Source organism: Barbus barbus (assembly GCF_936440315.1).
Source record: "Barbus barbus genome assembly, chromosome: 48".
Classification (NCBI taxonomy): domain Eukaryota; kingdom Metazoa; phylum Chordata; class Actinopteri; order Cypriniformes; family Cyprinidae; genus Barbus; species Barbus barbus.
The window spans coordinates 22,260,675-22,274,465 of record NC_136726.1 but is presented as its reverse complement, the minus strand read 5'-3'; the positions used below and the strand labels follow the sequence as shown (position 1 = coordinate 22,274,465).

The 13,791-nt window shown below is 38.9% G+C and overlaps 2 protein-coding genes across 5 annotated transcripts in view; one reads left to right on the top strand and one right to left on the bottom strand.

Annotated features, from left to right (window-relative positions):
- The window catches only part of avpr1aa (arginine vasopressin receptor 1Aa), a 552,460-nt gene that overhangs the window by 56,927 nt on the left and 481,742 nt on the right, over positions 1-13,791 (top strand). The gene's annotated exons all lie outside the window — the stretch shown is intronic.
- Positions 2,589-13,791, bottom strand: part of mon2 (MON2 homolog, regulator of endosome-to-Golgi trafficking) — a 40,300-nt gene continuing 29,097 nt past the window's right edge. For 2 of the 4 annotated variants that reach the window (XM_079412645.1, XM_079412647.1), the window contains 15 exons: positions 13,193-13,303; positions 12,925-13,100; positions 12,541-12,703; positions 12,123-12,416; positions 10,818-11,016; positions 10,112-10,743; positions 9,050-9,193; positions 8,359-8,376; positions 7,144-7,272; positions 5,869-6,059; positions 5,727-5,787; positions 5,026-5,149; positions 4,367-4,574; positions 3,478-3,560; positions 2,589-3,276 (listed from right to left, as the gene is read on the bottom strand). In XM_079412645.1, the coding sequence (XP_079268771.1) occupies positions 3,113-3,276; positions 3,478-3,560; positions 4,367-4,574; positions 5,026-5,149; positions 5,727-5,787; positions 5,869-6,059; positions 7,144-7,272; positions 8,359-8,376; positions 9,050-9,193; positions 10,112-10,743; positions 10,818-11,016; positions 12,123-12,416; positions 12,541-12,703; positions 12,925-13,100; positions 13,193-13,303 (2,697 nt within the window). In that variant the 3' untranslated portion in view covers positions 2,589-3,112. The remainder of the gene's footprint in view (positions 3,277-3,477; positions 3,561-4,366; positions 4,575-5,025; positions 5,150-5,726; positions 5,788-5,868; positions 6,060-7,143; positions 7,273-8,358; positions 8,377-9,049; positions 9,194-10,111; positions 10,744-10,817; positions 11,017-12,122; positions 12,417-12,540; positions 12,704-12,924; positions 13,101-13,192; positions 13,304-13,791) is intronic. The other 2 variants (XM_079412646.1, XM_079412648.1) reach the window with 1 other exon arrangement.

The window sequence follows — 13,791 nt, the reverse complement described above, 5'->3', positions numbered from 1 at the left end:
ATGAACTGAAATGTAATGTTCAATACACCCTCATATACTCATATTTCTAAGTCATAGACAGCATGGTTTGATGGAGGGCTTGGGGGTTAAATGAGGCTAAAACCTTTTATGACATCAGAACATGTCTTTCCACATCCCACATGTACATTAACTCCACTTTTTCTTCAACGGTTAAATGTAATCACTACCTTAAGTACATAAAATATGATTTTACCCACGCACGTGCTCTGGTTGAGTCCAAACCACCCCAGGTTACGTCCTTTCTTACCACGTGACGTCACGGTCGATGATGCTACAGTAGTGGGCAGAAGAAGCCACGTCACAGCTCTCTTCATAGCAACAGTAGAGTACGACCTACATGTATTAGCCATCCCAAGGGCAAAATCAAGCATATATTAAAATTAATAACCCTACCCGTCGTGTTCCCGAGGGTAATATCTGCTTTTCTGCTGTGCTCGACAAAAAAAAACAGTACTTTATTGAAGAAAACTAGGGCATATGGCCAAACCCCATGAATTTACAATTCGTTATAGTGGCAAAAAGGAACATATAATTAATAATCAAGCAAAAACGGACGCTGATGTTTAATAATATACACATTTATTGAATTTAAATTAGACTTACCATTGAGCACACATTTACACAACTCTCAGAACAATTTGAACATGTACAACTGTAACTATATCACACATATATACATAAATATCACATAAAACACCACATTTCCCCAGAAGACTTGGATTCCAAAGCTTGGGAAGAGAGTAACCAGCACTGGCAAGGGAGTAGCTTGCGCAGTCATCTCCAGAACGGGCAATGTCACATCCCAACCAACAGCACAAACTACTACCTCAGCCAGTGCACGGATAAATCGCTTTCGGAGCGCGTGGAAACGCAGTCAATTCGAATCCGTCAAAAAAGAATTCCTGAACGCTCCAGAGCGCGCGAGGAGTCCGAGCTGAATGATCGTAGTACTCGTGAGCGGGCTACACTCCCTTCTGCTGCTCCGCTATTGGCTGGGAGCGCAGCCAATGGGGTGTGAGAGGGACACCGCCCACGACACACACACCCCCAAAATAGACCACGCCTTCCGCAGTCTTCAGCCAATGGCGCTGAACTGAGTTCACACGAGACGTGATTTTGAATGAGTTGATTTCCCGCGAAACAGAGATAGTTTAACACGTTGGGTTGAAGCGACCCCAATAACGTGATATTTAGCCTCTTACCGGGGAACCGAAATCCGAAAATCGTGCATTTTACCTCCAGGAACGCTTTTTTAAACGGGGGACCCTCCTCGAAGCGCCACTAGGCTCGTTTTGAGTAACTATTTGTTGTGAAAACCTGGTTGACGCCACTTCAGTGGTCAAAATATCACTGAAATCTCACTTTGTGATTATCTACGAATTAAAAAACGGGGACAATATTTGTTTTTTATTTGTTGTGGGTTCCATGTATCAATATCAGAACTGATAATTACAGTGATGTTTGAGGGTCAGTCTTAATCACTGTATGAAAAATAGTAAATTGGAACTATTGCACATAGCAAACATCAAAACAGTAGTATTATAACAAAATTATGGCTTTACAAAAACACATTAAAAATAAAACAAGAACATATGATAAAACTAACAAATATGTTACTGTTTTAATGTACTGTTCTCACAGTTGTGAAAAATACAGTAATTACAACTTTTCAAATTTTATGTTTATGCTTTATGCTCATTATTTAGCATTTAGGCTCATTTTGACAACAAAGTGTGTGTGCTTTATGCAAGTGTAATTGATTAGTTTATTATTTTTTAGGCTATATTATTAATATCGGAGTTGTGACTGCGGACGTTTCAGGAATGGTATATATTGTGTGCAAAACATTCCCGTAACCTTATCATGCCTTGTGATACGGTGCACACAAACAGTATTACTTTGTTTTAGCATGTATATTAGTATGTGACTACCTTGAAAACAATAACACGGTAAACTGATAACCGATGATAATAGCACTCTGCTCTTGTCCAAGCTCGTCGTGTAGCGACGCAAGTAATAATCAGTATAGCTCCCAGCGCCCTCTACTGGTGAAGATACTCACATTCATACGATTGTCAGCAAGCTAAAATAGTCGGGCTTTTGCGGTGTATTTGTGGGTTGTTTTGAAGGTGCTGTAAAATAGGGACATTTCCGGGGACAGGGCACCAAAGACCAGGACTCCCACCTTATTCTTAGATATTGCGTCAAGTTGCAAATTACAAATTTTATACAAGCTTATTTTGGATAAAATTAAAACTCAATACAAATACTACATAAAATGGTTAGTTTTCATCCTGGATACTGATTAGTCGTGCTGAGGTGTCCAAAAACATGCCAACGAGACATTTCATAAGAATGAGAATCCAACTGTATTTTGCTATATATATATACTCAAAATTGTCACCTTGTCAGGTCGCAATTATTCTGCGATAATTACTGCCTAACTGTATATTAAAACTTATTTAATGCTTCATGCAGATTCAAAAGAGGCTGTAATTTTTGAATCTAAATGAACTACTGACCTGTGCTACTGGAAGTGAAGTATGTTTCATGAATAACCAGATTCATTTGATGTTCATAGAACTGTAGCATTTATTATTGTACACACACCGGGTTCGACCCTTCTCAATGCGACTAAAGATGACATGGAATGTTACAGTAAGATCTTGCATAAAACTCATTGCTGTTGAGAAAATTTCACAAAAAAAAAAGACCATCCTTCATGTATTTATGATGATTTTTCCTTTTTAAATGATTTTTGGATTTGATTTTCAATCCAAATACATAATTCTTAATTACATCTTTAACACTATCACCAAACACTGTACATTAACTCCAAAGGGGGGGAAAAAACCAAAAACCCATAAAAACAACAAACACTGCAAATTTAACGTAGCAGTTAATACATCGTTAAAGTTGGCCAATCGGAGTCTACCGTCAGCTCGTATTAGAAGAAGCTTTGAACGATGGGATTCGGAGCTGTCAATCAACAGTTACCATGACGTTTGCCATGACGATGGGGGTGAATTGTCCTCGCGCGCGGCGTATGAAACAGTCACATTCATGTTTGCGGTGGAATAAAAACGTTCAGTCACAATTCGCCGTTCTGCACTTTGGAGACGGGTGGGTGCATGAAGTCTTTGAAGGGCCCCAGGGCGTCTTTGAGGGCGGAGCTTACTTCAGGAGACGAGCAGGTGATGCACTCCACCAGCGTCGGGTACAGCGCGATCACCTGAGCCCACACGTTCCCATCCACTGATGCCCGGACAGGAAGAGGAAGAAGAGAGAAATGAGCAAAAACCTGGAACCTGCCTACGAGGCTTCAAAGTGCTGTCTAGGGTAGGCAATACAATATTTATCCCTTCCAGCAATACGCTGTCACGTTTATATGTCATGTAGAAGTTTGTCATGGCTGCTTTCAAATAATCAAAATGTTGAAGGACAAACCAGTCTCACCGTTCTCTGGTTGAGTCTTTTTCAAGGAATCCATGAGGGTGCTGATGGCTTTTAACACGAAGATGATCTCAGTCACTTGTTGCCTTGGAGATAAAAAAAAGAAATGTTGACAAAAAATCTTAGAATCAAGTGCTGTGCAGTTTAGTTAGTAAAGTCCACTTAGAAACAGACAGAAAATACAGTGAAAGCGAATTCAGTGAATATGTCCAGCTCATATTTCATCCCAATATCAAAATTTAAAAATAAGAAATTATATTTTGCAAAAAACTATTGAAGCTCATCTTTAGATCTTTATTAATACTGCAATATATACAGTGCCCTCCAAAAGTATTGGAGCAGTAAAGACAAGATTGCGCTGTTGGCTGTGGAGTCAAGACATTTACAAATATGATTAAAATATGAATATGAGACAAAACTACAGAATGTCATGTTTTATTATTGGGTGATTCAACACATATATGTTTTACCAGCTAAGAAGTTCAGCACTTTTAGAGTTTCATCCCTCTATCTGATGTGAGTCTATCTTTAGAAATATTAATTATATTTAATTTTACACTTAAAAAACATGACACTTAAACACATTTCCTCCTCAAATTATTGCAAAAATGTATATACATTTTTAAATCAGTAATTATTTAATTATATATATTTTGATATTTTCTTTATTTTTAAAGTGATTTTCACAATACAGTTTTTTTTTTCAAAGCAGCTTTAGAGAAAATGCACGTTTTAATCATACAATGTCATTTGGCCCTAATTAATGCAAAGTGTAAATACTACTGAAAAAGCTAGAAATAAAGAGAGAGAGAAAAAAAAAAAAAAAGTACTTTATGCAAAAATAATCTCTAATTTAATTTATTTTTCGGGGGAGCTGTTGAGGTTTGCAGACCTGGGTAGCGGGCAGCATCCACTGAGTCTCTCGTCCTCCACGTATCGTCGGAGCACGTCCTGCGCCCTCTGCAGCAGCACTGACAGCGCCATACGGGAGATGTAGCCCTCCTGCGGCGTCGACGCCTTATTACTGAACGAGAACTGCAGGAGCGTCTCAAAGCACACCTTAGAGAACTCCTCCCGCATGCGGATGTCCATTTCAGCCTCTGCACGGGACAAGAGGGGACCGTTAGTGTCTTCATACTACAATCCTTGTTTCTGACCAGAGGTATTCTCTATTTAATCCCATTAATCTCGTTCTGTTCCTCACTGAAAGCTTTCATGTGAGTTCAGAAGTAATGGAGTATATATCGCACAAGTCTAATGGATCATTTTAATGATACTTCTATGCAAGAACATTTGTGACCCTGGAGCACAAAACCAGTCATATGGGTCAATTTTTTTTAATTGACTATCCATACATCATCTGAAAGCTGAATAAATAATCTTTCCATTGATGTATGGTTTGTTATGATCGGACAATATTTGGCTGAGATACAACTATTTGAAAATCTGGAATCTGAGGGAGCAAAAAAATCAACTACTGCTTTAGGAACAATTTTCACATTGTGAATCAGATGAAAATAGTTGTTTTTTCCTCTTGTTTTCACTCCGTACCTGTGAACGATGATGACTGGGAGTGAATCGATCCTTTATTGAGCATGCTCATGATACGACCTACGAACTCTTTGGGTATGAAATTGGCAAATGGTAAAATCTCTGTGCTGATCAACTGCACCACCTAGAGGGGAAAAAACAATACATATATTTAAAATATATTCAATATAAATATAATATACTAAATATAGTAAAATAAAATATACAAACATGTTTTAATATTTTCATATTAATAATATAATATAAGTAATATATTATTATTATTATTATATATAACAAATAGTTACAGCAGTAGTTTTGTATAAATATATTTTCAAATATATTTTATATTAAATATATTTAATATAATATACAATGTATACAATTTATTTAAATAAAATGCTTTAATTTTTTCTAAAAATATCTATTTATATTTTTTAATTATGTTTTATGTGTGTATATATATATATATATATTATACACACACACAAATTTTTTTTTTTAAGTAAAAAAAAAAAATGTATTATCACAATGTCTCATCATAAAATGTCCAAATATCAGTCTCACAGATATATTGGCCTGCCACTAATAGATATTAGTCGTAATAATAATAATAAATCTAGCTTAAATAGAGTTTATTAAAAAATCCTTTTGGGATTCCATCTCTGGAATGATGTTTGTTTCAACTTTGGCTGTGTGTATCTACTGTCAGATGAAATTACTTCGACATCTACAGCTTCATTCCTCTGGAACTCTTGTATGGACAGATTATCTGGAGGTGTGCTGTGGGACACAAGATGAAAATGAGTGAGAATGGATCTGAAATCATGGTTTTCTTTTAATATATCATGATAGGTTGGACACCTTTTGGTAAACAGGAAGTCCTCAAAGGCATTCGCCAGAGCCGGCCACATCGTGTCAAATTTGCCTGAGGATGCTTGTTGCCGGGCAACAGGGAGTCCAATGGAAAGCACTTTGAGCAGAGAGGAGACGGCCAGTTTCCAGGTGCTCTCAGCAGGACAGGCGTACTTCAGACCCAGAGGAATCCTCAGAGTCTAAATACAGAGAAACAGAGAGGATTGATTCTGCTCAGTGCGCACGAGCTTCTGCTTTTAAACCTGCACAGATAAGCCTGTGACCTATGGAGTCTAAGATGCCCGGAAATGCTATTGAGAACGCATCATGTCTAACAAAACTACTAATACACAACCAGTGCTGGGTAGATAACTTACAAACTTGTGGTCCGTTACTGATTACAAATTACATGCCGAAAATTGTAGTCAGGGTTGCCAGGTTTTCACAACAAAACCCGCCTAATTGCTACTCAAAACTAGCCCAATCACGTTTCGAGGGGGTTCCCGGTAAAAATCACATTCTGGAAAACTTGGCAACACTGATTGTAGTTATTAACACAATCTGGATTACACATATTAGGTAATGTAGTCTGACAAATTTTTGATTACTTTTTACCTAACTCGTTTATATCACATATGATTGTTTTTCCACATTGATAAAAAAAAAAAAAAAAGACAATACATTTAATTATTTGTTATCAATATCATGCAATGCATTAAACATTACAGTACAGCAGGGTTTCTCAAACTGTGGTTCATGAAAAAAAACTGTAGGGTTTTAATGAAAAGCTAAAAATTTATGCAATCATAAAAATGGCAAAACCTTGGGAATTCATAAATAAAATTAAAAACTTGGCATTACATGGGCAAAGTCTTCCAGGTTTGTTATATTTTGGTCCAGACCTCCAGTATTAATAAATAGCGAACGTCTCTGGATATGATGAAGACATAGTATTTCATAGTTATAGCGTATAGTAACTTGCATTATTATTAGTCTCATGTATATAAGTGGTAGGTTCATTTAGAAAGCAAAATTTGAAAGAATAAAAACTAAAAGGAAAATTTGAAAGATGAATCAATTATGAATAATTTACTGCCTTTGTGTGAATTATATGTATTCATGTAATCCATAAAAAGTAACTAATCTGATTATGAGCATGATCACGTAATCCAGATCACATATAATCAGTTACTACCCAGCACTGTTCACAACATACCAAAAATCTATTATATTTGTTGAGGTCAGTTTTATAAACATTTTAAACCGATGATTTTTGCTTTGTACCTTGATGATGTTTTGTAGGACTTTCTCGTTGATAACGGCTTTGTGACAGGCCGTTTTATGATAAAGATCAACCACCACCTCCAAAGATCGCTCCGCAAACGGCACGTAGTTTAAGGCCACCCACTCCGCCTGGACACAGACAGAACAGAAAAACTAAATAAAGACGGTGAATATAAAAAACTATGTATTATTATTAAACAAATGTCTCCTCCTTAGCTTCAATGACAAATGCTCAGGACTGCGAATAATCAACACACAAACACTAAATCTCCGCGGCCGGTCTCCACATTGGCTCTTAGTTCAAACCAAAAAAATAAAAATCATTTTTATCATATTATCCCTACTATCTGTAAAAGGAGCTACAGGACTGGACTTAAATGCAGCAGATGACCAGAAATACAGTCCCTACAGATTTCCACTTCAACACTAATAACATTTGTGTCAAATTTCAACAAGTTCCACGTTACTCTGACACAGACCATAATATTAGATGAAAAGCAGCAACTACAGGCCAAGCACGACACTGATACACACAAGGGTGAGTAGATTTGTTTATATCAGCACTGATGCTAATTTGAGCTAAAGTAGTTCAAAGGCTTCAGATTCAGCATTATTTAAAGGTAAAGTGGCACCAAAGGCAATTGAAAAAAAAGTACTTTTATTGTAAATTATTGTTTCATTACATTTTTTTTGGATGATGCATGCATTTTGAGCAGCTGTCACCAAACTACAAAAAGTCATGTCATACTACTTTTAACACATTACATAAGGATAGGTCAAGCACATTGCAGTGGGATACTTTATTACATGTAGTTTTTTTGATAAATGTAGTAGGTCACTGGAGTACTTTGCACAGTATACATACTACATACTGTAAGTAAGAGTAGTATGGTCGTATGCTATTCAGAAACATAGTCTTTGCTTGTTAACCATATAATTCAAAAGTTAAAAAGTATACAAAAAATAACTGTTGGTGGCGTTTGAGAGAAGTTGAGACGCTACCCTATGAGTGTCAAACTTTAAAACTTTTCACCAAACGGCTCTAAGAAACGTCAGAAAATAACTATTAATTTGTCAAAGTTTATTTTGGCAGTTGTTAGAATTAATGAACAAATGAGGCTGAATGGTGAAAAACAAATGTTATAACAGTATTACAGAGCAGTTAAATGGAGCTGAAATTAGCCGAAGGGAAAAACGAGATATAGAGGAACTCACCGGTGCAAACAGTTGGATCTAAAGTGGATCCGTATGAAGTACAAAAACAGAACAAGAGAAGAGCAGACAAATGTTTACTACCACTGCGGATCACAACCAGACAACACACCAATGAAACTACTTTAAACGAGGACAAAGACGAACAAACGTTTTACAAATACTTTGCACCTAGCCTAAAGGATGGTTAACATTTCAATATTTCACATTTCTACCACTTTATAATTATAACTTGTAAACTGATCCACATCCAGTTTCAAACGTGTGTGATTAAAACTTTAAATAAATGATTACATTTGAATTTTAAAAGTAACGACATGGTCCAAAGTACTCAAACATGACTAAAGGAGGCACAATGCAACTGAAAGAACATAAAAACACCATGCGAAGAAAAATAAATCAAATATTTTCTAAACAAAGCCACTGAAACTATCCATTGTCCCAAAATATATATTAAATGGTCTTAGAACCACATAAAAACGGAGGAAAAAAGACAACGCCATAAAGAAATAGACTTCAAAAAAGCAGAAGATAGATCATCACATTTGGAAACGGACACAGAAATGAACGTTTTATGATGATGACAAGTGTATGTATGGTGAGTCATAAAACAATGATCAAGACAAACAGAACCAAAGCAAATCCAGATGAAAAAGTGAAGACCATGTGAGGTGGAAACAGGACAGAGACTCACCTGGTTGTATTTGGCATTGGCCACATGTTTGGTCTCCATCTTTCCATACTGAGGAGGTTTACAGGAGAACTCCACGAACAGCAGAAGCTGCTCAAAGATGGCGGGATACATCACCTGGAGATTCTCCGAACCCACACAGATTGCCTAGAACAATGACATACAATCTCATTCAAACATCCAAAAAGACAAAGAGTCTGCAAAGAATCTCAATCAACAGATCTAGTTAATATAATAGATGTGTGATCAATCAAAAAATCCATTGTTTTCAAGGTTGTTTTGGTGTAGACACAAGTCTACTTGTCAGAAATTGGTTTGTTTGATTGGTTGGTGGAAATACTAAGAATGGGACTGAATGGATGATTAGTGCTTGTGTGGTACTTGCATTAATAATGCAAATATTCTGGCCCACAGGGGCAAACCACACAACAGAATCATCCAAGTGTGAAAACAACCACAAATCCTGCACTCTTGACGGTCCACTTAAAAACATAACACTTTATTAAAGGGTTAGTTCACCCAAAAATGAAAATTAGTTCCCAAAGCATCCTAGGTGTATATGACTTTCTTCTTTCAGACGAATCCAAAAATATGTTTTATTAAAAATTACCCAGGCTCTTCCAAGTGTTATAACAGGAGTAGGCGGGTGTTTTTGTTAAGGAGACTGGTTTTCCTTTGGTAAAGTAAGGAAACTTTGCTCCTATAAGCAAACGTTGGTTTTCACAAGTCCTTCGTCATACACCGGAAAGGCAGTCTCTCGTGAACGCATGTATGTTACACAAAAACTGTTTATCGTTTTAAATATGGATATTTTTCTTACAATAATGCACTGATTTGCTACAGCAAGTCTTTATTCACCCCCCACCCCCACCCCCCCGGAGCCGCGCGTTTTAATATGGATGAATGTGATTTATTGAAAGAGCCAGGATAATTTTTTTAATCCAACTCTGATTGGATTCGTCTGAAAGAAGAAAGTTCTAGGATGTCTTGAGGGTGAGTAAAACATGGACTACTTTTCATTTTTGGGTGAAATAACCCTTTAAGCAAATTCTGAAGGTGTTCTACCTTCTGCAGGACATCGAGGGCAGTCAGGACTGCTTCCTGCAGACTGGTGAGCACCGCTTCGGTGTAGGAGGGCAAGATGAAAGGCGAGGAGTCCGAGCTTATGGGTACCGACACGGCTCCATGCAGAATCACCCCCAGCTTCTTGAGATCCTCCATGCTGAACCCTCCAGCGATGTGCTGGTACAAAGCTGGGAAAATCTGTATTAGCGCCGCCAGGAAAGGCTGACTGGGTACGAACACTAGTTTATCTGTTCCACCACTAGGGGGTCGCGTGCACTCTGTTCCTATCCGGTACCAAGTGTTCCACGCTGACCACCATAGGGCCGAGTCGTCCAGCTCTTCTCCAGGTGGTGGAAGTGAAGGTTGGGCACCGTAGCGCTGGGCTAGTCGCTCGGCAAGGGAATCAGATCGGACTAGGGGTCTCCCTGGCCCAGAACCTTGTAGAGACTCCATAAGGACAGGAGGAACGTCCAAAGCAAGAGCGTCAGGTTTATCCGTGTCTTTAATGGGTGTGACTAGCTGGAGGATCTCCTGGAAACTCTTGAGGGCGGCGAGGGAAACTTCATTGTTCTTGCTGAGTGCAGCAGACTGGATGTGGTCCAACAGAACTTCCCAAGCCTTGAAAAAGTCACCTGCAAGCAAGAACATGACTTTTAGAACCAAATTCTGAGATACGTCTTTGAGAACCACATGTCTCAATGCTTACCCAGCTGCTGAAGAAGGTATCTCCTGGTGTTGAAGATCCGAGCTACGCCTGCGAGCGTCAGGACCCATGTTTCCGCCCACTGTTTCTCTGCTGTGTCGCGTGAGTGGTGGATGAGGATGTTTCCACCTCCGGATTCTATCTTTTCCTTGTCGGCCGTGGTGGAGGACTTCCTTACACAGTCCAGCAGATGAAAGAGAACCTGCGGAGCAATGAGGTTTGGTTATTAGCAACAATATAATTTTAAATAGAACTGGGTTTAATTTGGCCCCCGGTCAAGTCTGATCCAACAAAGCAATTTTAGTTTAATTTTAGAGACATATTATGCCCCTTTTTACAATATGTAATATAAGTCTCTGGTGTCCCCAGAATGTGTCTGTGAAGTTTCAGCTCAAAATACCCCACAGATCATTTATTATATCATTTTGAAAATGCCTATTTTGAGTGGAAGCAGAAACACTCTGATTTTCGTGCCTGTTTCTTTAAATCCAAATGAGCTGCTGCTCCCGCCCCCTTTCCAGAATCATTTCAGCTCGTACCTGCTAAAAACATCTGTTTTGGTTCTGATTATCATGCTTTTGACACACCATGAGTTTAAACTTCCGATATACGGTTTTCTGAGTGAACACATCCGAAGCACACGGACAGAAAGCTGCTTTCACAGCATGTGAGTAAACTAAGTTCTCATTCACACACAAGTTACAAAAACAGTCAGTTATGTCTGTGAAGGTAAACAGCTGGGATATAAATCACATAGTTATTTTAGATCTGTGTGGCAGCAGCATACAGTAAATAAATCCACTGCTCTGTTGTCTCTGAGGCTGGGACTAAATAGTGTTCTGTGCGTTAGCATGTTTTGCTCAAACTTTCTCCATGGCATTAGAACTGTACACCGTTGTCGCTTGCAAAATCAAAATGATGGCGCCGTGGCTGGAAATTTACAGATTAAGGGGCGGTAATTCCCTTTGCTATGTCACCAAGGGAGCGAAATCAGACGTTTTTTTTCAGAAGCTTGCAAAAAAAGGCTTACTAAAACAAAGTTACTGGGTTAATCTTTTTCACGTTTCCTTGGTTGGTAGATGCACTGGGGACCTGATTATAGCACTTAAAACCTGGAAACGTCAGATTTTCATGATATGTCACCTTTAACTAGAACTGGATTTAATTTTGTCCCCGGTCAAGTCTGATCCAGCAAAGCAATTTTAACTAAAGTGGATTTAATTCCATCTCCGGTCAAGTCTGACCCAACAAAGCAATTTAAACTAGAACTGGATTTAATTTGGTCCCTAGTCAAGTATGATCCAGTACCTTCCAAACCACAATGTTCCAGGTCGGTGGTTGCAGCAGCGTTCCGTGAGCAGCAATGGTGGAGAACATTGTCTGGCCGGCGCTTTTCCTCACAGCCGGCCGTGGGTCCACGCACAACTCACCCAGCTTGGCATACAGGCACAACCACAGGCAGTCAAAGGGAGGCGCAGGGTGGAATGGTCGGTTCAGAGGTTCACCTTTATCTTGGGCCTGTTTCAAGAGAACCGCTTCTTCCCTTTCCAGCTCCTCTGTAATTGCTTCTCCCCTTTGGAAGAAGTAATCTGAGATGTTCCACTGCAGGGGAAGAAGACGACTCTTGGTCATCCACTCAGTCAACTCAACTATCCCAAAGGAACACTCAACACCTTCAAGGTAAGGCTAAAGAGTCTTTACAAGCAACATTAGCAGTACTCCTCACCAGCAAGCCGATAGACGTCAGGCTGATGTTCAGCTCCTGGTTCTGGAGCCCAAAGCTACTGGCTACATCCACCACAATTTGGAGGCACATGCAAGGCATTGTGGGTAGGAAGTCAGTCACCACCAACTGCAGGCACTGGAAGGCTGTTCGTATGAGGGATTCACTGTGGAACAAAAGGTATATTAGATACAAATGCGACACTCCAAGATCCACACTTCAGAGTTAAATCTAAATCAAGAAGACTTCCTTGGTCAACCAGCTTCATAGGAAGAACCATGCAGATTGACTAAGCATTAAACCAACACTAATTTGCATAACCCAGCCTGAACCAATATGGAAATTCTTTAGATGGTCTTTTCTGTAAGGTCAGGCAGTGTATCTCACCCCTGGTCATTGCGGATCGCTCCAATGACCCCCAGCACCAGAGGCCATCCCGGTCCGAGACTGTCTCCCTGGTTCTGTAGGATCTGTAGGACACACTCAAGCTGTTTCTGTCGGATATCGGCGTGAAGGACGTTAGACAGCTCCTTCAGAGGGTTCAGAAGCAACAGCTGGAGCCTCTGAGGAGAACAGGGGATTGGTTAAAGATGTTGTCCAATCAATAACCCAAGTCAAACTCTGAAGTAGCACTGATTTCCAAATTAATTTCTACCTGGTTCTGGGACAGCGGTGGCTCGTGTTTGAAGGAGAGTCCTGCTTTGATCAGCGAGGTGATGGCCTCTGCGCCCCACTCCCTCATTCGAGCGTTAGGATGCTGACAGACCTGACAAGATAATTGCACAATAGGCTTCATGTTCTTTTTCAATATTTGAATATTTTCTTTCAATTTTGTGGTGATATAAGACACATTCTTGACGACTTTATGAGATTCACCCATTAATGCAATCAGCAACAACGCAAAGACAAATCAAATATTGCAAAAGAAGGGTGAAGACACATGGATGGACAAAATAATATCAATAACACTAAAAAAGAGCAAAGCAATATATATTGCTCATAAAAATAAAGCATGCACACAGCCAAATTACACAAAATATAAATAGACTGATTTGTAAAATATTCTTAAATTATATTTATTTTTTTTAGATCACAAGAGGAAACATTGCTTATTGGATTTGTGGTAAAGCAGATGATTAAATAATCTCAAAATAATGTGGTCATCACAGTCAGAAAGGTCCTTTCACATTAAACTAGTCAACTAAACCTGACCCTAACCAAGCTGTACAACACACAGCTGAAGATATAGAATCA